The 24,193-nt window shown below is 38.9% G+C and overlaps 1 protein-coding gene and 1 non-coding gene across 2 annotated transcripts in view; one reads left to right on the top strand and one right to left on the bottom strand.

The window, feature by feature from the left end:
• Nucleotides 1–4,432: 4,432 nt before the first annotated feature.
• On the bottom strand, nucleotides 4,433–4,539 carry LOC118569229. The gene has a single exon (XR_004943025.1). It is a non-coding gene; the product is annotated as a U6 spliceosomal RNA (small nuclear RNA).
• A 5,664-nt stretch (nucleotides 4,540–10,203) lies between these two features.
• Msr1 (macrophage scavenger receptor 1) overlaps nucleotides 10,204–24,193 on the top strand; it is a 63,335-nt gene continuing 49,345 nt past the window's right edge. Inside the window, exons 1-3 of the mRNA XM_036166698.1 lie at nucleotides 10,204–10,240; nucleotides 19,394–19,499; nucleotides 21,831–21,944. Of these exons, the coding sequence (XP_036022591.1) occupies nucleotides 10,229–10,240; nucleotides 19,394–19,499; nucleotides 21,831–21,944 (232 nt within the window). The 5' untranslated portion in view covers nucleotides 10,204–10,228. The remainder of the gene's footprint in view (nucleotides 10,241–19,393; nucleotides 19,500–21,830; nucleotides 21,945–24,193) is intronic.

The raw sequence follows: 24,193 nt of genomic DNA, 5'->3' as shown, positions 1-24,193 counted from the left end.
TTCATTCATGTTGATTTTGTGCTTAAGGAAAACAATCCCAGGGTGGGTCCACAGTTTCCTCAGACATAGATATGGGTGAAAACTTAGCACACACAATTATATGAGTTCTGAGATCCCAATGTCATTGCTAATCTTTAAAATACATTTATGTATTATTTGAAAAGCTCATAATACATATTTTGTTCATATCCCCACAACTATTCCAGATCTACTCCACCCCCTTCCCTTTCACCTTCCTGTCTTTATCTTTCTTAAAATAAAACAAAACAAAAAGGCACAACAAAAACATGGGGTCCAGTTTGTGTTGGGCAACTAACTACTTCTGAGCATGGGGCTTGCCTTGGAGTGCAGTTGATATACCCAGTGACACTCAGTCAAAGAAAGTAGTTTTCCATCTTCCACCAGCCATTATTTGCAAATAGCTTCATTGCTAATGATGGGATTTGTGAGCCCTTTCCCTTCTCTGGCTTGAACATGCTTGGGTCTTATGTATGCTGCCACATTCTCTGTAGGTTCATATGTGCACTAGCCAGGCTATGTCTGAAAATGCCTTTTTTTTTTCAAGGAGTCATCCACTACTTCTAGATCACACAATTTTTCGGCACCTTCTTCCACACAGATGTCTGAACCCTGAGGTGAAGGGTATGGTAAACACACCCAGTTTATGGCCAAGTAACCCAAAGTCTATTAATTTATTTTTATTTTATGTCTTTGAGTGTTTTACCTGCAGGTGCATAGATGTACATGTGTGTTTGGATCCTGCACAGGGCATCAGACTTCCCTCTTCTGTGAGTCACCTCGTTGGTGCTGGGAACCAAGCCAAGCTTCTCTGTAAGAACAAGTGCTCTTAAACACAGAGCCTCTTGCATGTGTTCCTACTGGACAAATGGTCATAGTTACCTTATTAGCACATACCTCATGAATGATGCAGGACCTACCTTTAAAGTAGGAACTAAACCAAATAGACCTTAATCCTACCTGACCAATGTCCTTAAAAACAGGAAATTTGACTAAGACACACATGTACTACACATAAATATTCACTAAGCTCAGACACACATAGAATAATAATACATAAAAATACAGAAAAAAAATGGTGGAAAACCAAAGCAGAGACTTTGGTGAAAACAAACCTCTTGAGGTATCGATCTGCCTTTACATCTAGACTAGTGAAGTGCACACCTCTGTTTTTGAGCCCCCCCCCCCCAGGCTTGTATTTTGTTCTTACACTCAAGCAAACCAGTAAAACCTTTATTCAACTTCTGCTGCTGCTGTGACATGTCTAACACAATCAGTGTCTTAAACAAGGAAGAATTTCCACTTCTATAAATTTATAGACTAGAGGTTCAAACCCAGGCTCCCTGAGATAAAATCACACTGCTGATGTGGTTGCATTTCTTTCTGAATGCTTGAGAGAAAACTAAAATCTGCATACATCCTTACCCTTTCCCAGTTTAGGTACCACTTACAATTTTCAGCAAGTGGTCTTTGTTCTCCATCATCAAAGCCAACGATTTTGCATCTCTCTGGCTATTCATTCAGAATGCATTTTCTCCAACTCGCCTACTTTTTATTTGCTTTCAGTTTTTAATTACAAATGGGATTCCACTGGATTCACTCAGGAAATACAGAACAATCTCTCTTTTTTTTTTTTTTTTTTTTTTGAGACAGGGTTTCTCTGTGTAGTTTTGGTGCCGGTCCTGGATCTTGCTGTGTAGCCCAGGCTGGCTTGGAACTCACAGAGATCTACCTGACTATGCCTCCCAAGTGCTGGGATTAAAGGCGTGCACCCACACTGCCCTGATTATATATATATATGTATTTTATATATTGGTGTTTTGCCTGCATGTATGTCTGTAAGGGCGTCAGAGCCCCTGGAACAGGAATTACAGGCAGTTGTGAGCTGCTATGTAGGTACTGGGAATTGAACTTGGGTCCTCTGGAAGAGCAGCCAGTGCTGTTAACCACTGAGCCATCTTTGCAACCTAATACAGAACAATCTTGTTGTCATGTCACCTGAGTGAGTTCAATGTAAAGGCATTTCCACATACAAATGAGGTTTCTCCTTAACCCTGAAATGGAGCACTTCCATTTTGAGAATTAGGATGTGAACATCTTCAACGTCAGGGAGTTAACAGATTTTTTTTTTTTCTGCCTCCCATAGACCCTCTTGCTTTTTTTTTACTGGAACTTTCCTCAAATTCTCCACCCCCTGAATTATAGTGGAGCTGGAACTTGGGTAACTCTAGAACTAAAATATTTTAGATCCTCAAAACAAGAGCAGGTGACAAATATTGTGTAAATATAAGAGATATTATTGTCAAAAAAATTCACCCAACAGATCTAAACATTTTTTGTTTGATTATAGAGTCAATTAATTCCTTAAAACACATTCTAAGCATTCTAAGACTATACTCATTTAATTTCATTTTTGAGTGCTTAATGTGGAGGTTCAGATGGAGATGAACTCTTCTTCCTTCTGGGAATCTGCTGCTAAACTTCCCCTTGACACAATGTAGTGAGCAGCTGGAGGTCAAACAGCCACTTGACTCTGACTAATGTGTAGGTAGGCCTTCTCAGGGAAAAGCAGAAGGCTGGGGCAAGGTGAGGAGTGCATCTGAAAACAACCATGGAGAGAAGTTCTGTTTTCCCTGACACATGGAGCAACATCCTTCCCGAATGAACCAAATGGCTTTCAAGCCCTTCAGAAAGTACTTCAAAAAAAACCTTTATCTGATCTTTAATGAGTATTTTCTCAAATCCATATAAACTGTAACTGTGAGAATAAACTATGATTACACTACTTATCCTCTAAGCTGTAAACATAATATTTGTATAATATTTATCCTTTCTTTAATTGATTTTATCCACATTCGGTCATTTAACAATTAGGTACTTGCCAGTGTTTGCTAGCCTGTTTTACATATACATAAAAGGTACAAATAAGAGATTCAGGATTTTAAGTCCCGTGTAGTGAATACTGTAGGAAAAAAAAAGGGGGGGGGCAAAAGAAGTATCAAGGCCTATTGTCAGGTGTGAGCTAGAAAAAAAACTGAATCTGGATGACATACCTTAGCTTTCTAGGAAGAGAATCAGAAGAGGTCATCCCGTTTTCCCAGGAGCAAGGTTTTAGTCAGCTGGGAGCCAGGCAAAGGTTTGATATTCTTAGTTCAGGAGCTTGAGTGTCAAGCAAGCATTTCTGTGATTCTCATCACCCTCCCCACATGGTTTCTCTTTAAAATTTGCCAGTAAGTCATGCTAAGAGATGTGGGGAACACGAAGAGTCAGTCTCTATTGTCCAACTGTAGGCAGATCAAGGCACAAAAGAAGGATTGTAGCTTTAGAGAAACTACCGAAAATAATGAGCAATAACTTCTGGAGGAATTAAGATGGGAAAAGATGCATAGAAGATGCTGCTGTGTATGATGATGACCCCAGTGACTCAGCGGGAAAAAAATTCAAATAATATACATATTCTGATAATATGCTTTCATTAACCAGGTAACCCTAGAGAATATATGAACTTGCTGTTAAATTTTCTGATTTCAAAATAGAGACAAATAGAATGGAAGGCATGAAGTGTTTATAGAATAAATAGGATCTAATCCACTACAATCCACTTGCCCAAGGTCTGGTTTGCCCATTCTCTGTCTGTTCCTCTGTCTCTCTTTCTCTCTGTTTGTGCGTGTATGCATGCGTGTGTCTGTGTGTGTGTGGGGGGGGGGGGGCTGGTTATGTGTGCTTACATGTGTGCACATACATGAGTGTGCATCTGTATGGAAATTAAAGGTCTACACCAGTATCTTCCTTAATCACTCTCCACTTATTTTGTTTCTGCTGCTCATTTAGAGGACAGGTAATCTTACCCCAGTGGGCTAGACTGGCTGGACAAAGAGCCCCAGGGTCTCATGTGTCTCTTCAGCATGTGAATTACAGGCTCTCACTGTTGTGATCAGCTTTGAAGTTGGGGCTGGGTATCAAACTCTGATCCTTAGATCCTTTACAAAGTGGGACATCTCTACAGATCCTGATTTTCTTTGTGGAACCCCTAGGTTGACCTCCCATGAGTTCAGAGATTCTGGGAAAGCATTTGCTTGGTGCTGTTTGCTGAGATTTTACTTAATGAACATTTTCACAACTCTTACACTTACTTAAACTGAACCATGCCTTCCTTAGGATCCTGAAACCATACTTGCCTAAATGCAGTACAATGTATATTCATGTGTCTCCAATAGCACCCCCAAATGGATTCATATTCACTTTCTCTCTTACATTTCTGGTTTTTTTTAGTAAGACATAATCTTAAGGAAATGGGGGACTGTGGATTTTGGTTGCTGTAAATAGCTGACCTTGCAAGGAAATCTGTTACTATCATTTTGTAGATGCTTATTTTATACTTCTCTAATTGTTTTTTTAATATTTTTTTTTGCTTAAAAATATGGAATGCTTCATGAATTTCCGTGTCATCCTTGAGCAGGGGCCATGCTAATCTTCTCTGTATCGTTCCAATTTTAGGATATGTGCTGCCGAAGCAAGCACACTTCCCTAGTTGTTGAAGAACTGTGTGACCTCTGGTATTTAGAATACACTTATTTGATGTTACTTTAGTGAGGCATTGGGTTGTCCTTAATGTTTCCTGTAGATAAAGCCCCCAGAAGCTGAAACTTCCTCTAGTTACCCTTGTTTTCTCTTTTCCTTTGGTTTTGACTTTCTCTATATACTTCCTTTTAAATAATACCTTAAATATACACACAAGTAATATTTTATGGGCTTGGTAGTTTACATTTAGAGATTTACATGTATATAAAACACGCATACATGCAATAAAAATCAATAAAAAATAGATCATGGATTTGAAGGAGGGGATTGGTATATGGGATGGCTTGGCAAGAGAAAAGGGGAAGGAAGAAGTGCAGTCATTAAACTACAATCTCAAAAATAAACAGCAAAAATGACGCAGTAGCTCTTTGTCCTACAATTCTCTGGTCTTCTCCTGCAGCTTTGGTAAGTTATAGGAGAGCATTCTATAATTTATGATTATGTTCTTTGTGTGGCCCTTTGTCTTTGGTCAGTAGCTTCACATGCCTTCCATAGCTTGAATATTTTCCCTCTACTAAGCTTAGCTAGAGTCATGTAGTGGCCCAGTCATCTCCCTGGGTAATATAAGGCTCTGTTGAGGTTTCCTCAATGAAGGGTGGGTCTTGGTTTTGGAGAACATCTGGCACATATGATAAATTGTTAATCCTATCCCTGCATTGTCAGATTTTTAGGCAGTATTTTATGCCTCTGCAGTCTGAAAACCTCAGCAGACTTGTTTGTTTGTTTGTTTAAATGTATGGCTATTTTGCCTGCGTGTATCTAAGAACCACTTGCAATCCCGATCCTGCAGAGGCCATATAAAGATGTTGCATCCACTGAAACTGGTGTTTCAGAGGATTGTATGCTGCCACATAGGTGCTGAAAATTGAACCTGGCTCCTCTGAAAGAGTATCCCATGGTCTTAACCACTGAGCCATCTCTCCTGAGAACCCCTAAAACACACAGTCATAGTTTTTGCTTTGCTTTGTTTTGTTTGTAAAAATGAGAATATTTAGGGGCTCCAAAGAGCCACAGGTATTCTAGGAATATCTCATTTTGCTTATCAGCCTTCTGGTGCTTGTGAAAATTAGTGTGTATGTGTACTTGTTATAGAACGAATGCTGGGTCCACCGGCCTCAATGCTAGGATTCAGCAGAGACCCAAAGTGAGCCACTCTGTTGTGTTGGTAATGTTTGTTATTTATGTGATAAAATAATTGACCCAAAGCAAGGAAGGTTTCATTTGGGCTGTGATTTCCGAAGAGATAAAGTCCACCATGGGGAGGAAGGTGTGGCAATAGGAGCATGAAACTTCTGATCACATTGAGGCCTTAGGATTCAAGAAAGAGAACGGCTAATGGCTAGCAAGCATCGTCCTTTTCACTCAGTCCGGAAGCCCCACCCAGCTCATCAAAGGCTGGATCTCCAGAGTCAGGATGGCTCTTCCTCCCTCCGTGAAATCTCTCTGGAAACCCTCTGACAAACATATTCAGAGGCATTTTGTAAGTTGACAGTGAAAATTAACCATCACACACCCTAATAACCAGCTATAGAAACAAGTAATATAGTGGTTTACATCAGAGAAGAGATGCACCCAATGGGCCTCAGTGGGGGAAAACACAAGGCTCCAGTGGTTCCAAATTTGTCTTTGGAGAACTAGCATTAGTTTTAGACTTAAACCTAAGAAAACTAAGATTGAGGAGTAAACACCAGGCATGAAGGAGTCCTGGTCAAGGTGTGGACTAGGTGATCATCATCTCAGCTCTCATTCAGGAAACTGGCTCTTAGAGGTCAATGATTCCTGAGGACAGCTCTCCTATTTCCCTAAGATGATTATTGCTAGTCCAATAGAGTGCTTTGCTTTTGATATTAGCCTTTGTAGATGTTCGCCAAATTTGAGAGGTGATCTGTCCTGTGACACAATTCACTGGAAACTGTTTTTGTCCTTTGTCAAAAATGTAGTTATGGACTGGTATTTCTCCTGGAATCCAATGTGAATTCAGATTTAGGTTCCTCCTGTGGTCTGAAATATTACAGTGTAAAGCTGACAGTAAAATGTCTAAAGAGACAAAAACAAAATGTGGGCTTTGGGGTTCAAGTGAGGAGTCCATGGTTTCTTTTAAAAAGCAGTTTCGATGTGTTTGTTATATTCCTACAAGTTTAAGCCTCCAGTGGATTCTGCCTGAGATAAACCAATCTCTGCTTAGGTTCTCTGTATTTGCATACATTTTGCATTGTTTTGATAATTCTATACAGTTATAACATCACTTGGAAATAATATGCTCATTCCACCATTCTCAAACTCTCTATGTAAGTCAGAACTCATTTGTTTGATTTCAGAATACACAAATATTAACTGAAAACTACTACATATTTATGTCAAAACAAAGTGTTTGTTATTATTATTTGTGTGTGTGTGTGTGTGTGTGTGTGTGTGTGTGTGTGTGTGTGTGCCAGAGGAAAGCATTAGATCCCATGATCTGGAATTGTACATGGTTGTGTGTCACTGAAATGGATGCTGAGGATCAAACGTGGATTCTAAGGAAAAGCAGTGTATACTCCTGATTGCTGAGCCATCTCTCCAGGCCCTGTATGTCATATCTTATCTCTTACAATTAATGACCAGTTGCAATTTTAGACATACAAGTAACTCTTAGAGAATATAAAATATTAGGTCCTCTGTTAAGCTATGAACCCTAAAGCATTCAACTCAGCTTTTTCCAATCCACTTCCCTAATCGATTACAAATTTTTACTGAATATTAGGCAAATCTTCTGCAGTCTTCACTGTAAATACATGTTTAAAGGTAGAGATAAAGGGACTAGATACATTCCATGTATCCCAAGACTGATTATAGGTGATCATGCAAAAGGTCTGAAGTATGCTTAAGTGTGTTATTTACTTACCACGCAATGCTTCTGATGGAGAATGCACACCTCCCTCGATGATACATATGCTGACCCAAGATAAAGAAATAATATATTCTGACACAGTCTGAAATGCTCACTCTTATCCTCTGAGCCATCCCTTGTCCCATCACACTTTCTTGATCAGGCCTGGCAGAGTGGCTAGAACTAAATGAAACAATAAAGCCCCAGCTCCTTAGACATTCTTCATTCCTTTCATGATCTCAGTTAGCCTTTGGTCTGAGTTTAGTCTTTTCTCCCTGATTTCCTGGTAAGGAGTGTGTATGCACCATATTATATGATATATAATAGATAGCATAATATACTATAATGCATTATAGAATGCATAGATAAGTATAATTATATACAAACAAAATACGTGGATAGTGCATATTTTTGAAGATAGAAGAAATAGAACTCTTTTTTTACATGAACAGTTAAATTAACCAGAGAATGAGGAAATAATGAAGAAGGGAAGTGGTTAGAATTGTGAAGTATAACTATATATATCAGTGTTGCAGAGAGCCTAGCAATGTAGCTGACCCCAGTCATAAATGTAGAAAGTTGGAAAGTCAGTGTCATAATTTGTGGCTTATTAAGTGTGACTTTTAAGATCTTGTAGTATTAGTGGGTTACCTACATTTAACGCTACAGAATGATTTTTTCTTTTCTGAGACAGGACCTCACTTGATGCCTAGTGGACCTCAAATTCCACATCCCCATTCTCAGTCCCCTGAATGCTAGGGTCACAGGGCTTCATCTCCACTCCTGGGTAGGATGTGATTCCTATACTCCAGATATCATAGGCCCCATGCCCTATAATCAGATTTATTAACAAATAATAGTAAAGGGAAATGAGTGAGATCTTGTGTCAGTTTGCAGTTCTTCTTTCTTTAAAATTTTATGATAAACTTCCACCGTGTGGTTATGAAATATCACAATAGCCTTGGTGCTAGTTCAATGTGGATGGATTTATGATTATATTTTCATTTAAAGCTTCGTGGCTAGAAATTATATGCCCCTTTTAAATACTTACTTTATTATTTTCATTTTAATTAAAAGAGATGTGATGCTAGGGATTGAACCAGGGCACCTCGGCTAATAATACACAAGTGCTCTACCACTGAGCTATACCCTTGACCACTCTCAGCCTTTTATTAATTTCCTTAGGAATGGGTTTGCCATACTGTTATTATACACAGTATTACTATTACATTATCACTTGCATTTCCCAAATGCTTTGCTCTTATGATCTTTTTACCACATATTGTCATCTGATAGTTGGGTACCTTTTAGACTTACTGATTTGATCCTTCCTTTATTAAGAAACATGATTCCTACAATTCCTCCTCCTCCTTTTCTGCATGGTTCCAAGCTCCAAAGAGAGAGACTCAGTGGTAATCTCCAATTTGGGGTCTCTCTCTGCCTAGTGGTTTGATTGTGGGTTTCTGCATCTGCTCCAATCAGCTTCCAGAAGAAGCCGCTAAGCATGATGGTGCACTAAAGCAACTAAGCAGGGCTCATAGGGGCCTCATGGAGATTGAAGTTGCAATCAGGGAGCTGCATGGATCTGGGTTACATCCTTAGCATCTATAACATAGTTGTTGACTTCGGTGTTTTGGGGGATTCGTTGTGGTAGGAGTGAGGTGTCTCTGATTCTTTCACCTGCTCTTGGGACCCTTTTCCTTCTACTGGGTTGTCTCTCCCAGCCTTGATATGAAGTTTTGTGCTTAGTCTTACTGTAACTTATTATGTTGTGTTCAGTTGACATCCCTAGGAGGCCTGCTCTTTTCTGAAGAGGAAGGGAGGAGCAGTACATCTGGGGGAGACAGGCCCTGGTAGGGGGCTGGAGGGAGTAGAGGGAGGGGAGACTGCCTCAGGGATGTAATGTATGAGAGAAGAATATTTTTTTAAAAAAGAAGAAGCATGATTCTTTCTGTTTGGAGCACCAAGTATTGCTTGTGGAAAATTATCTATCTCTGTTCAGAAATATTGGTTATAAAAGCATAATCATGCAATATTGAATGTTTAAGTGAGTCAGCCTTGAACTTGTGGAATGTGAGTGAATGAATAAAACAAAACATATAAACCTCTGACCACGTATCAGAAGGTAAAGGGTTTTTCTTTCCTTTGAGCTGGTGATTAAGCTTTCCTTAGTCCAGTGTGCTCTGAGATAACAAAGAAATCGACACTGCTAATGCCATTACAGAGAGAGCTGAGTCATCGAGCAGCAACTTCGCTGATTTCCACTGTTAAAGTGTCTTAGCCTTTCCTTATGTCTTGTGTGATGCTTTGGCTTTACTCTTTCCTATAAAGACAAGGAGAAAAGCGTGACAGAGAGAAAACAAAACGTGATTTCTTCTCTCAGCACTGTATGACTGCAAGAAGATGTGATGGGAAGTAAAGGATTCGGAGAAGTCATGCATAACTTGTACACCAGGAAAGACTGGTGTGGGGTTAACTTTGCACCCTGAAATTCTTGCTCTTTTTTTTTTTAACTTCTCTTTTTTTTTCTTTTTACAATGTCCTGTGAGGAAAGGGGAATGAGTTATCTGACAAATTTAGAATGTGCAAACTTGTACATTGATGAAACAGCCTTATTGAAAAACATTTCAAAGTAAGATTTTTCAACACACAACTGTGTCATTTCCTTTCCAGATGCTGAAATACTATGTGATAAAGATTTTAGGTTTCAATTGTAAAGAGAGGGAAGTGGATAAATCAGTGCTGCCTCCTTTACCAGCAATGACAAAAGAGGTAAATTTTAATCTGTTTTTTCTAAAATTACTTGTATTGAGTGTGTGAGTCTACTCTTTGTAGATGTTAGTGTGTAAGGGGTTGGGGGGGAGAGAGAGAGAGAGAGAGAGAGATCTAATTTCTAGTAGAACCTTTATTCTACAAATAGTTTGGTTTTGTTGTTTAACATGTAAAATAATAGTAAAGATTCCAGCCAAGGTGTTCATTAATGAAAACATAATAAATATGAATGAAATGAACTAGTTTATAATCAGTTTAGCAAGGAACTATGTGTTTTTTTGTTAAAACTAATTGGCTTCATTCAAAGTATGCTTAATGAATTTGTTCCTTTCTCTTCATATGACATTTTTGGCTTTAACCTCATGGTTGTATTAATCTTCTTTGCTCACAGAGTGAATACTGGCTGAGTCTCTTCTGTGGATGATTTTTGAATTACATATGGGGAAGGGATACAAAGAAAAAAAATACGTTTAATTTTGTAAGAAATTCTTACTATAAAGCTTATGGGCAAGCAGAACTGGTATAACTTGGGCATCCTACACAGAATAAAATTGCAGTAGATAACTACTGTATGCAGGGAGGGGGCTATTACTTGAAAAGGGAGAAAGACGTATGAAAATATCTTCATGGAGATGTTACAATTTTGGGTGATATTGGTGGATAAATGAGACTTACCAGCATAAAATCAGGCTGGTGTTATCGCTGGCCATGTGGAACTGGGGCAGAATAGTCACAGAGCTGAAATGATGAATGTTTTGTGTCATAGCTGAGAGCTCGCCTTGTATGAGCAAACTGCCTGCCTGATTTCGAAGGCCACCATCTTCACTTCCTCCTATATAGCATTGAGTCAGTACCTAAGCCATTTATGTCTTAGTGTCCTAAGACGCAAAATAGAGACAGTCTGACTCTATACCTCACGGAGCTGCCTTGAAGCTAAAATAAGTAAAGCTAAGATAATGATACAGAATTGTAAAATAGTGCTGATTCAATTTTTGGCAGCTTTCTGCATATGAGGCAAGTTTAAAATTACCTTAGTCTTCATAGTATTCCTTTACATTAATAGTATATTAATGCTTTACATGTACAAAATTATAATTCAAAACTATTAAAGTATGTGCTTGCTTTTTTGTTTGTTAGTTTGTTTTTGGTTTTGGTTTTTCAAGACAGGGTTTCCCTGTGTAGCTTTGCGCCTTTTCTGGAACTCACTTGGTAGCCCAGGCTGGCCTCGAACTCACAGAGATCCGCCTGGTTCTGCCTCCCGAGTGTGCTGGGATTAAAGACGTGCGCCACCACCACCCAGCTGTGCTTGCTTTTTTAAAAAATCATATACCTAAAAGAACAGCACATCCATATTTCTATTAGCATGCTTGTTAATATTTTATTATGTATTTATGTGTTTTTATTTTTGAGAATTTTATAGACTGTATCTTCATCACACTCTTTTCAGTCACTTTTTGGTCTTAGATTCAAACATTGATACTCTTTCTATTTCCAAGGATGATTATCACTACCATAAGGCACAATATGGTTCAGTCTCTAACAGGAATTCTTGTAAATCATTTCTTCAGCATGGAAACAATGATTGTACAAATGCAAATATACTAATTTTAAAAAAAAGATACAAATTATCAGCTGCCTATATCAAGAAACAAGGTTTTTATTTTAAAAGAGTAAGGAAGATTACACTGGAGAAATTTACCCCAATGTTCAAAATAATTTGACTGTAAGAAAACCAGAGCAAATACATGTACAGATTTATCTCAGAAGAAATGACACATAAGAAATATGAAAAGACAAGTGGTGGGATGCATGGCCACCAGCCTGTGATCCAGCTGTTTGGAATGCCAAGGCGGTCAGATAGCAAGCTCCAGATATGCCGGGGTGACAGAGTGAATTCAAGCCCAGCCTGGGCAATCTAGCGAGATGTTGTCTCACAATGAAAAGTAATAGAGGGCTGGGGGTATAGTCCGTCTGTAGCACCTTTGCTGAGCAGGCATTTGTTCACAAGTCCAGTGAGAGTACAAAGACAACAATACAAGAGTTAATAGATGAGAGACACAAATCCCTTCTTAGTTACACACAGGCATAAGAAAGTGCCCCTCTATTGTACAAGCAATGGACATGAACAGACAAGAGCCAAGGGATGCAGTAAATAAAAGATAATGGCATGGACATATTTCTACAATAATTATAAACATGAAAACAAAGGAGTCTTAAAATAACACAACTCCTGTTAACAGTGAAGCAATTCTATGGTGATGAATTTGGTTTAAAATCTGCACACTTACGTGTTACTCAAATATATGTGTATTTTACCATCTTTCTAAAGAATGGTAGATACCGTAAGTTCACAATAGTTTCCACTTAGTCTAGTAGTTCAACAGAAAAGCATCCGAAGAATAAATCTAATTGACCACAGCAGCTATGACATCATTATTTCTGTTAGTAAAATCATGAGCTCCAGAAAAGGGGGAGGAGTTATAAGAAAATGGCAATAGAAATAGATGCTCATGTTTGATGAAACATTGTATAGTTCATTATTTTAAATTTGAAAAAAATCAAACAAGGAGAAAAAACATGATTTTTAAAGGAAATGTGTTATACAAATCAATATGCACATTGCAATGTCCACTGTGTAAATCCAGATATATACACAAAGACTAAAGTGTCCTGTGATGCATGATGGCACTTTATTGTATTAAAATGATAAGTTGGTGAATTCTACCTCTGCTTTCCTGTCCCTCCATTGTTTTAATGATCAAATGGGAAGGAAAAATGAAGGCTGTGGTTCGTGCTAGCCACAGAGTTCTTTCATATGGCTTTCCTGTTGCTATGTCCAGGAACTTTTGACCCTGTATAAAAAGCTGATATGGCAGAGATGTGTTTCGCTTCTCATGAGAACACTCTGATGATAGATTATCCAAGCTCCAAGAATTTCCCAATCCTTTATCAGTGCACTGGCCTGTGGTGGGAAAAAGTCACTTTATGTCAGGTTGTTTGGCTCTTAACTTGGAAATTACATTTAAGGTCAAAGGAGAATGCTGTAGAACTATTCACAGCTTGCTAATAAGGTCTTACCTGTGCATGTATTCTAATATTTGCAAAGTTGTTGTAGTAAATACCAGATGAAAATCGAAATTATGTGATAAACTTAACCATACATTCGTTTAGGTAAAAAGAGATGTACTAGTGATATCTTTCATGTCACTTAACTAACTTCATGCATGTCAGAAAGAAACATTTTTCCAGTGCAAAACAGATTTTTTTTTAAATTAAGAACATTTTATTCATTTTACATATTAACCACAGATCCCTCTCTTCCCTCCTTCTGCCCTCCAGCCTTCCCTCCGAACCCACCCCACATTCCCTCCTCAGAAAAAATAAGGCCTCCCATAGAGAGTCAGCAGAGCCTGGTACATTCAGTTGAGGCAGGTCCAAGATCCTTGCCCTGCATCAAGGCAGAAATTTCAAATTCTACATTTGTGAAATATGAACTTTCCTTGTACAAGCAGATCCACGTGACACAATCATCCTGAGGGAAAAAAAAAACATTTTGTCTTTTTCATGTATGTCATTTTTCATTTTCACTTTATGGCTCCGGGGATCAAGCCCAGATCCTTGCATCTGACAGGCAAGCACTGAGATCATCAAGGGAGGAAGTAGTGAGAGACACAAGGACAGTAGCTGGGTCCTGGCACACTTGCTGTCAAGGTATAGGGGAAAACAAGACAGCACACCTGTTATCTTAGGAGTCTGCAGACTGTTCACCTAGTGACACATTGTCTCAACACAAAATCAAAATCAAACAGAAAATAGACAAAGGTTCGTCTGTGTCTGGAAGTGTGGGATCCTTCTCCTCTACTCAGCCACTAATCAAGCTTGTTTTCAAGTTTATGTTTCTCCGTATTTGGTTTTATTGTTTTGTTTTTCTGATGAAATATTCTCTATATGCCTGTTTCTCACCCCCCACCAACACCCTTTAAAGAGCTTAAAACTATAGGGAGCAAATGAGAGAAATCTCCTAATACGTGATGAATCTTTGTTGATGCTGTAGCTCATAAGGATGTTTTTGTCATGAATGTGAGTGTTTATTAAAGGCATCTCAGCAGTAGACTGCTGAGAGCAGACGTTGCCCACAGTGATAAAAATACCTACATCTACATTTCAGAGTCAGTTGGTGTTCATAATGCACACAGAACTTGGGAAAACACAAGAATGAGGATTGGGAGTGTTAGAAGCTACTGACCTCCCAGCCCTGCTGCTATCATTTTCATGAGATCAACTGTACCTACTTGTGAGAATCTGTCACCACGGAGCCTGTGGACTGTTGACATTCACTCTCCAAAGTGTGAATGAGGGAGCAAGGAATGCCTCTGGACATTTACCAGAGTATCTGGCCACTCTTCCAGCCATTTGTATATAGTTACATCCTAATTGCAAGTGGTCTTATAAACCCAGGGAGAGGCTAAGACATATGGGCTGGGAACTGGTATGGAAAGGAGGCTTCATCTATGAAAACATGGGAAAGCCATCATCCGTAGACTTTTCAGAGGGGCTGCACTGTAGTCAGCCATGCTTCTGTGAATAACCCATAGCCATGCTCTTTAAGGAAGCCAAGCACACTCATTGTTCCCAGAATCAACTGTGCTGTGCTGGAGTCATACTTTAGTTTATCACTGGGATCTAAAAAGAGGGGATATATATAGTTCCTATATCCCCTATAAGAAATTTTAACAGTTGGGAATATCACTGCAAGAGAATCGGAGATTCAGTGATTCAAGAGCTATTATCAAAGTTTAGAGGGTGAAAACTAGGTTAGATAAACATCTTATCAACCTAAATGCCCCACACCCAAATTGTCCTGCCCAAATCTAGTAAAGTGTCCCTGAAAACACCAGTAGGATGTGGTTTAGGCCAGTAGCCAGGTGAGACTCACACAATCAAAGGAATGCAGGCAAGGACCACCGCAGAGGCAGTTTGTGTTCCTAAGCCCTACCAGACAAACCTGGTTCTGGCTCCCAAAGCAAGCAACAGAAAATATACAGAAAAAAAGAAAATGAACTCCCTTACAATTTTACCCAAAGCATTTCAGTCTGGCTCCATCTTCCCCAAGTATTCTAACTTGTGGAAAGGCTGAGGCAAAATCTGGGGAATGTGAAAGCCAGAAGAAGATAATCCTTTCTCCGAGTGCCAAGGGCAATATGAATTTTCAAGTCATGGCAAGGTATTTCCTTATAAGGAGCCAGATATTAAAAGAATAAAAACACAATAAAATACTAAGTTCTGTAGAGCCCGTTACATTAATACAAGGTCAGGGATGTTACTGAAAGACTCTGGATGTCAAGTAAAACCCCACCGAATCTGATTCACAAAAATTGTGAAGAATTTGTGTCTCTAAAGGAACTCACCTCTGCAGTTCCCTGGTTTTCTAAATCTCCATTTCACTTGGTAAACAAATACATGTGATTAAAGTCTCACGAAGTCTAACACAATTATCGAATCAACAATTATAAAGTATATTCAAAGTTCTAGGTTGCCTTAAGTTCTGGCAATACAACATTGGTCGAAAACAGACATGGATCTCCTAGCCCATAGCTTACACTCTAAACATATTTTTTCAGGTACAAATGTCTTCATCTTTGTTCATAAACATTCCTCCATGGAGAATTGAGTGGATAGATTGTAATGTTTCCTCCACATTTCAGTGAAAATGAACTCAGGATATCTCAACAGGCACACTAAATCCTTCTTTACTCTTTTGGAGAAGGATCAGGAACATCTAGTAACAACATGCTTTTATTAACAGTATGCAAACAAAGGCTTTCCCTCCCATTCTTTCCCACCTGAGCTCAGAGTCCAATGTTTTTCCACTTGGCCCCAATAGTTGTGAATGTGGCTTTAACGTGATTGATTGATTATAGAGCTGTTTCATTATTAACTCTTTTTGTTTGTTTGTTTACTTGCTCATTTGTTCTGTTTGATGAGTGAAATCATTGTCCACATAGATTAAAGTCAGGAAACAGAAGAAAAGCCTGGATCAGAGGGTCCAAACCGGCTTCCTCCAAAGTCAGATTCCCAGGTTATTTGTTATTCACTGACTTCATTACTTAAGAGCTTCTATTTGCCCATCCTGTTGGACAGTTCTACAGTGTGGCCCAGGCTGGCCTTGATTCTGCACACCCCTCCTCCTCCTTGCCACTGCCACCCAAGTGCCAGGATTGTAGGCAAATGGTGAGACTATAGCCATGTGCCACTGTGCCTCGACATTGGCATTTTTATCCTTTTTGTGATGGAGCTCTTGCAAGGCTTTCCTTTCAGCTTCAGCCTCTATAACAGATGAGACCAAAAGAACTTGCAATATAGGTTTGCTTGGTTTGGATTTTTCTTCCTTTTTCAATTTTGCCTTAGCGGGGGGGGGGGGGGGGGAGGGGTGGGGGAAGCAGATTCAGGTCCTACACCTAAGTTCTTTTATTCCCTGGTCCCAGTGGCCAAATTCTATAAAGATCACAATCCTCAGACCAAACAACACAAGACTTGTGGAAAACGATTCTCAGAAATGATCAACATGCAGAGATTGTCACTGTGAGTGGCCAGATAAATAATTTCCTCAGCCATATTTTAGAAGTATATTGACAGGAATTTAGTCACGTCCTTGCTAGTGGATAAATCTCCCAGAACCAGTATGAGCCTTTAGAAATGAGTGATGGTCCTCCATTTCCCAACCCAAGCTAGAGTTTTGTTTCCTGACATTGCCATGAGTTCAGTTGAAATTTCAGTACTGAGCACATCCCTCAGCGTTGGCGGAGGGCATAGAGAAGGATTAGGAGATGCTGGATTCTTGCTACATTTGTCATTGTACCTGGACTATGACCAACACACAGTTAATCTGTTCATCTTCTTAGACAATGCTCTTACAATTGCAGACCATTCTACCCTACACAGCACCATTTATTGAATGTTTGTTAGAATCTCAAGTGATTTTGTTAGTTTATTTTGTTCTATTACATATTACATTTTACTTATTTTCAAGTATAATTTCAAAAGCCTGGGATGTAATTTAACGGTGAAAAGCCTATAGCATGAAAGCTTGACTGAGTTCTTGATTTTAATGACTAACACCACAATGGAAAGCAAAAAGGAGAGATGAAGAGAGAAAACCTTGTATTTTAATTAAATACACTTATTTTAATGTAAAAAATTTAAATTTATTCATTTTTGTGTGCTAGCTAGTCTTATGCCAACTTGACACACAAACTAGAGAGATCTGAAAGGAGGGAACCTCAACTGAGAAAATGCCTCCATAAGAACCGGCTATAAGGCATTCTTCTTAATTAGTAACTGCTGGGGCAGGACCCAGCCCATTGTGGGTAGAGCTATCTCTGAGCTGGTTGTCCTGGGTTCTATAAGAAAGCAGGTTGAGCAAGCCACTGGGAACAAGCTAGTAAGCAGCACCCCTCTACGGCCTCTGTATCAGCTCCTACCTCCCAGTTCCTTCCCTATTTGAGTTCCTGTCCTGACTTCCTTTGGTGATGAACAGTAATATGGAAGTATAAGCCAAATAAACCCTCCCCTCCAACTTGATTACTGGTCATGGTGTTTCATTGCAGCAATAAAAACCCTAGCTAAGACATTTTGTATAATCAGAAGTAAGAATGGGACCCCTGGTAGATGCTTGGTAAGTGTTTCACCACTCAGCTAATCTTGGTCATATTTAAATTTATAAATATAAAAGTATATATATATATATATATATATATATATATATATATATATGAGTAATATGTAATATATTGGTTTGTTATATGTAGTGTGTCATATTAAAATAATGTTAAGTATTTCTTTTTGATGAAAACTTTCAAGGTTCTTTTTGCTGTCTTTTGAATGTGCAGTGAAACACTGTCATGTGTGGTCACCCACTGTGCAATGGCAGACCAGATTCTGCTGCTCTCAGCTATGACTCCGGCTGGTCCTTCTGATCTAGAATTGCACATCATTGACCCTCTCCGCCCAAGTATCAGGTCATCTGGCATGGTGGCCCATTTAGCTCCATATTAAGACATTCAAGGGCTTTGATACCTATCATTAGAGATAAAAGTAGTTTTGCTTAGTAGATTATTGGTAGAATTTAAAGGACACAAGAACAGATTTATGTTGTGTGATGCAAAAGTATAAAGAAATAGAGAAGAGTTGGGGAGGAAAGAAAAGAGGAAGAAGAGGAGAAAATGAGGGAGAGAGGGCCAGTTGGAAGGGAAGGAAGGAAAAGTTAGCTTTTCCTGTGCACTTAAATCTAATGACTTGACTTTATCTTTCTAAACAGATAAACAGATGCCTTGGCAAGGAAGTCTGGCTTACTAAGCTATGTTTAATAAATTCAGTCCAGAAAGTCACAGGAAATATTTGTCTCAAACATGTATAACTATTTGTTCTAAGGGAAATCATTTGTTTTCTCTCCAGCTAGTTATTTTCTGCCACTTGGATTTTTTGTTTTTTTGTAGTTAGAAAATCAGGGTACTCCTCCTCACACTCAAAGACCACATGCCTGTAAACACAGACGCCTTTCTACAGAGAACAACACAGTAATGAGTCCTCAAGAATCTGACCTCTTACATCTGTTTTTCATGTGTTTGCAATGTATGGCTGAGTGCATGTTTGTGTACATGTGAGTGTGTATCTGGAGGAAGTGAAAGTGAACATGTGTGTACCTGTGGGTGGCGACCAAAGAGCAGCACTGGATATTGTCTTCTGTTTCTTTGCACCACAGATTTGAGACAGAATCTCCACTCTGAGATTTACCAGTGCGGTGTACTGACCAGCCATCACAATGCTGTAGATCCTCCTGTCTCCACTTCAGAGCACCAGGGCACCACCTCTAGCTTTTTGGATGATGATAGGCATTCAAATTCAAGTATTTATGCTTGACTAGCAGGCACTTAATTGGCAACTATCCTCCCAGCCTTATAAATATGACATTTTTATACTTCCATGAAAAGTCATGAAAAAGATTAATGTAGTGCTTTATATGACCTTTGTATTTAATTATACATTTTGCCTGCTAAAATTGAATATTAATTATAAATAATTAACTTACAACACCATGAAAAATGACCTCAGCAATTTCATATGGGATTCGTGTATTCTGTGTGTATTTGATAGACCACAGAGCAACAGAGGCTCTGCCCTGATGAACCAGAGGATGCTGACAGCTACTCAGAGTCTGTGAAATTTGATGCTCGCTCGATGACAGCATTGCTTCCTCCCAGTAAGTAGAAAGTGACAGAGTGACACTGGTTGGGTGTCTCAAATCAGTAGATTTGTTTATTTTTTTCCTCACAGTTCTCTATCCTAGAAGTCTATTTTTTATTAAATATTTTTATTTTATAATTAACTTAATTTCACATATCAGCCACGGATTCTCCCTCCTTTCGTCCTCCCTCCTTCCATCCCCAGCCCTCCCTCCCCAATCCACCCCCCATTCCCACCTCCTGCAAGGCAAGGTCTCCCCTGGGGAGTCAGCCCAGCCTGGTAGACTCAGCAGAGGCAGATCCAGTCCCCTCCTCCAAACACCGAGGCTGAGCAAAGTGTCTCAGCATAGGCTCCAGGCTCCAAAAATCCAGCTCATGCACCAAGGACAGGTCCAGGCTCCACTGCCTGGGGGCTTTCCAAACAGTTTAAATCAAGGTGTCCAAATAGCACAGGTCATTTAAAGGCCATGTCTCTTTCCAGCTTCTAGTGGTTTCTGGCAACTCTTGGTGGCCCTGGCTTTGAGCCAAGTCACTGGCACCTCTGCTTCCTGCTTCAAAGGGTTTGTTTTCCTGTATAATTGTATATTCTTTTTTCTTCTTAGAAAGATCCAACCACCAGAATAAATATCACACCACAAGACATCATTTACACTTGACTACATCTTCTGTGACCCTAGTTCCAATTAAAACCATCTTCATTGTTATCTAGAGCTGGGACTTCTGCATATCTTTCAGAGAGATAAGAAAAATCGCACTTGCAACAGATCAATCATATGGTGACAGGAACACAAAGGAAACAATGTTCTGCACCTTCTGATCAGGCTGGAGGTGACAGAACAGAATTGCTTATCAGTTGACTAACTCTTGACGCCCGTATCTGAAAGTATGGGCGGAAAGGGAAGAGTTAGAGAGAGATTACATGTAGGGGAAATAGCATGCAAAACACATGAGTTTACATGGACAAATTCAAATCCTGGCTCATAGTTAAAACTTAATATGTGCTAGTTCACACCTGTAAGTCTGTGTTAGAGAGGCAGAGACAGAGAAATCCTCACGGATTGTTGAGCAACCAGTCTAACAAAATTTGCAAATTGCAGGCTCAGTGAGAGACCTTTTCCCAAAAATAAAGTGGAAGGAACAGTGATTGCTCAGTGGCTAAGAGTCCTGGCTCCTTCAGAGGACTTGGCTGTGATTCCTAGCGTGCACTTGTCAGCTCATAACCAGCTACGACTCTGGTTCCAGGATCTGACCCCTGGCCTCCACATGCACCAGACACACACAGAGTACACAAGCAGGATTCACATGCAGTCAGCCTGAAACACAGACAATTCCTATTTGTTTTTATAATGGATTGTTCCTTTAATTTTAATTCTTTACTTCTCTTGACTCTACTTTTTAAAAATGTTCATTTATTTCCCTCTCCGTATGTCACAAAATGTAATTGAACAGAACTGAACAAAGTGGTCCACATCTATAGTTCTAGAACTTGGGAGGTAGAAGCAGGAAAATTATGAGTTCAAGGCCTTTTTTAGCTGCAGAGTGAATACAATGCTAGCCTGGGCTATATGAGATAGCCTGGGCTATATGAAACTATCTCAGGAAAGAAGCTTGGGAGGTGACTCATTCAGTCATGTGCCTGCTGTGCAAACAGGGGGACTTGAATTTGGATCTTCCGAAGCTGTATTAAAAGCTGAGGGTGTCTGAGGCAGAGCACTCTTCTAAACACAGCACGGGGGAGACAAATACAGGCAGATCCCTGAAGCTCCTTAGTCAGCCAGTCTACTAAAATCAACAAAATGCAGCAGGTTCCATGGGAGACCCTGTCTCAAAAGTGCAAAATGAAAAGAAATAGAGGAAGGCATCCAAGCACTGACCATGAGCCTCCACAGAAACCCAGATGTATGCACGCAGTCTCACACACACACACACACACACACACACACACACACACACACACTCCCCACACAATAAATAGATAAATAAGCTACTGTTTTCCCTCTGTATCAGCATGGTCCCCCTGTAGTCTACATCCCTTTATAAAAGTTCCTGTTCTATGTAAATGCATGTCCAAGAGACAAGTATAGTTATTAGGTCCTGATATGTCTGGAGGATGGGTTTCATTGATGCATTCCAAAGTTTTGTCAAAATGTAAATCATTTTTAGCCCATTTAGAATAATTGTATGTCACAGTCCAATCATGTGAGATATACAAATCTGAAATCATATACAGCCATGTTTGCTCACTTGTGCAACCAGTACTTTACCTGCTGAATCTTATACCCAACACCAGTTATAGGTTTTTAATGATAGGCTGGGATTTTGTTATGTTTTCTTTTGCTTTGTTTTAGATCCTAAAAGTGGCCCTTCACCTCAGGAGAAGCTGAAGTCCCTCAAAACTGCCCTAGTCACCCTCTACCTTCTTGTGTTTGCTGTTCTCATACCGCTCATTGGGATAGTGGCAGGTACGGTATCCTAGAATTTTCCAACTGTTCATCCGCTTATTGTAAGAGCAGAGCTATGGCAGTTTTTGTATAGTATGTTCGTAAAGAAACTTCATATACTAAGCACTCCTCGATTTCAACAAACACAAAATAGATTCTGTAATGTAAGTATTAACAGGCTTTTTTTAATTTTACAAATAAAATATAAATAAATTAAATATATTGACATAAAAAGTGGGCTGGATTTACATCTGTTATGCTCTCTCTTTCTCCTCCCTCCAACTCCTCACTTGTCCCCTGATTCCTTCTCAAAACCATTATTTATTATTCTTTGCTATCATTTTATTGTTTTATATATGAATTTGTTTGCTGATGATGCTCAAATGTATATGTATTTGGGTCTGACCTCTTGTGATTGGATAATATATCAGGGTACTCATTCCTACAGATGATTGAGTCTTCACCAAAAGCCATTAGTTGCCAATAGCTAGCTCTTCATCCAGGATTAGGGCCTTGTGAGATTTCCTCTATCTATATTGAAATGTCAGTTGGTGGTGTCATTTTTCAGGTCTTGTTTAAGTGATCACACTGTTAATATTCATGGATGCAGATCCATGCCATATGTAGAAGACACAATCTCTCAATAGTCAACATAATCCTCCTTCTCTTGGTCTTCCTGTCCTCTCTTCTGTGATGTTCTCTGAACCTTAGATGTACAAGGTGTATCGATTTGGAATAGGTATACCAGGATCAGTTGTTCTGTACATTTTGGCTAATTGTGGATTTTTGAAATGATTTCAGTCCACTGTGGGTCGGGGGCTTCTCTGTTGAGTAGTGATGAGCCATGAGAGTTATACTTATCTGTGGGCATACATAAGTATTTAGAATACAGTTAGAATTTTTATTGGAGTAGGGAAATGGCAGTAATATGTCATCTGGGCTAGGTTTACAGTACTAGGCATCATGAGCAGGAGGGAGTATTATCACTCCAAGAGGCAAAAATTTCATTTAAACTGTATGTGACTGTGTGTGCATGCATGCATGTCTGTAGTTTTAAGCAATTATAAAATAGTGCATGGAATACATCTTTATTTATTTAGATTGTTGTTAACTTCTTTCAAAGATTTGCATAAATCTTGTACATGTACTGTTAGACGTGACTGAGATTAGATTCTCTTCTTGCTTTTGCAAATGCTAATGAATTTGAATCTTTCTCTGCCTTGGCTCATTGCTGTTACATGTAAATGTAATTGAATTTTTATATTAAACTTTCAGTAATCTTTTTTAAAAAGAAATTATACTGGTAAGGTTTAGAGTATTTCAAAAGTGTTTTAAGCTTCATAATTCTGAATACTTCCAGTGTTGAATGACAGCACTCCTGAAATTCCAGTTATTGCATAATAAAAATGCTTCCTAAAAGAGAATGAAGTTAACCATGTTCTTCAGTGTGTCTCTAGTGCCTTCTAAAGTATGTTAAGGAAACCTAATATTCTGTTTCTGAAGTACTTGTAAATGTGAAAACAAATATGGTCATTTATACTAACAATGTCTATCTCAGAAAAACATGCCTGTTTTTCAGACATTTTTTTATAAGTCAAATGCAGAAAGCAGATAGTAATATATATCACGTTTTAAAAATGTGATTTTCTAATTAATATATTTGATGTGCTTTTATTTAAACATATCTTAACAAGAACACAGCAACACATCTTGGGATTTTAAATAAAATAGAATTTGTTACTTAGGTTTCATGTGATATTCTCCAGGCAGGCATTTCTACTTGAACTGGGATAACATTTTTAAATGATGTTTTCCCTAGATACATGGTATCCTTTATCCCAGGGTCATTCAAGAATGACCTTGAACACAGATCTTCCTGCCTCTACCTCTGAGTACTGAGATTAGGGGCATCAACACATTTTGTTTATGTGACGCAGGAATCAAATCCAGGGCAACCTACATGCTAGGGAAGCAGTCTATTGACTGAACTACCTCCTCAGATTAGATGTGTTGGATTTTAACTGATATTCAAATTAATTGGTCTAGTCACTATCCTTTTCTCTCTGATTTTCCCCAATGTATTTGCTATATACGTTATCAAGAGAAAGGCTTAGGAAAAGTCCATTTGAATGTGCATACTAATCTACCTAAGAAAATAGCCTTAAATGCAAAATCAAAGGTTCTTTGTTAAGGGGTAATCTGAGAGAGTATCTCAAAACAGATTCACAATTGTACTCAGAAAGAAAAGCTAAGGAAATCAACAACAATTG

The sequence above is a fragment of the Onychomys torridus genome, chromosome 17 (genome assembly GCF_903995425.1).
Source record: "Onychomys torridus chromosome 17, mOncTor1.1, whole genome shotgun sequence".
In the NCBI taxonomy this organism is placed as follows: domain Eukaryota; kingdom Metazoa; phylum Chordata; class Mammalia; order Rodentia; family Cricetidae; genus Onychomys; species Onychomys torridus.
The sequence above is the reverse complement of the archived record's forward strand: the minus strand, read 5'-3'. Positions and strand labels throughout refer to the sequence as shown.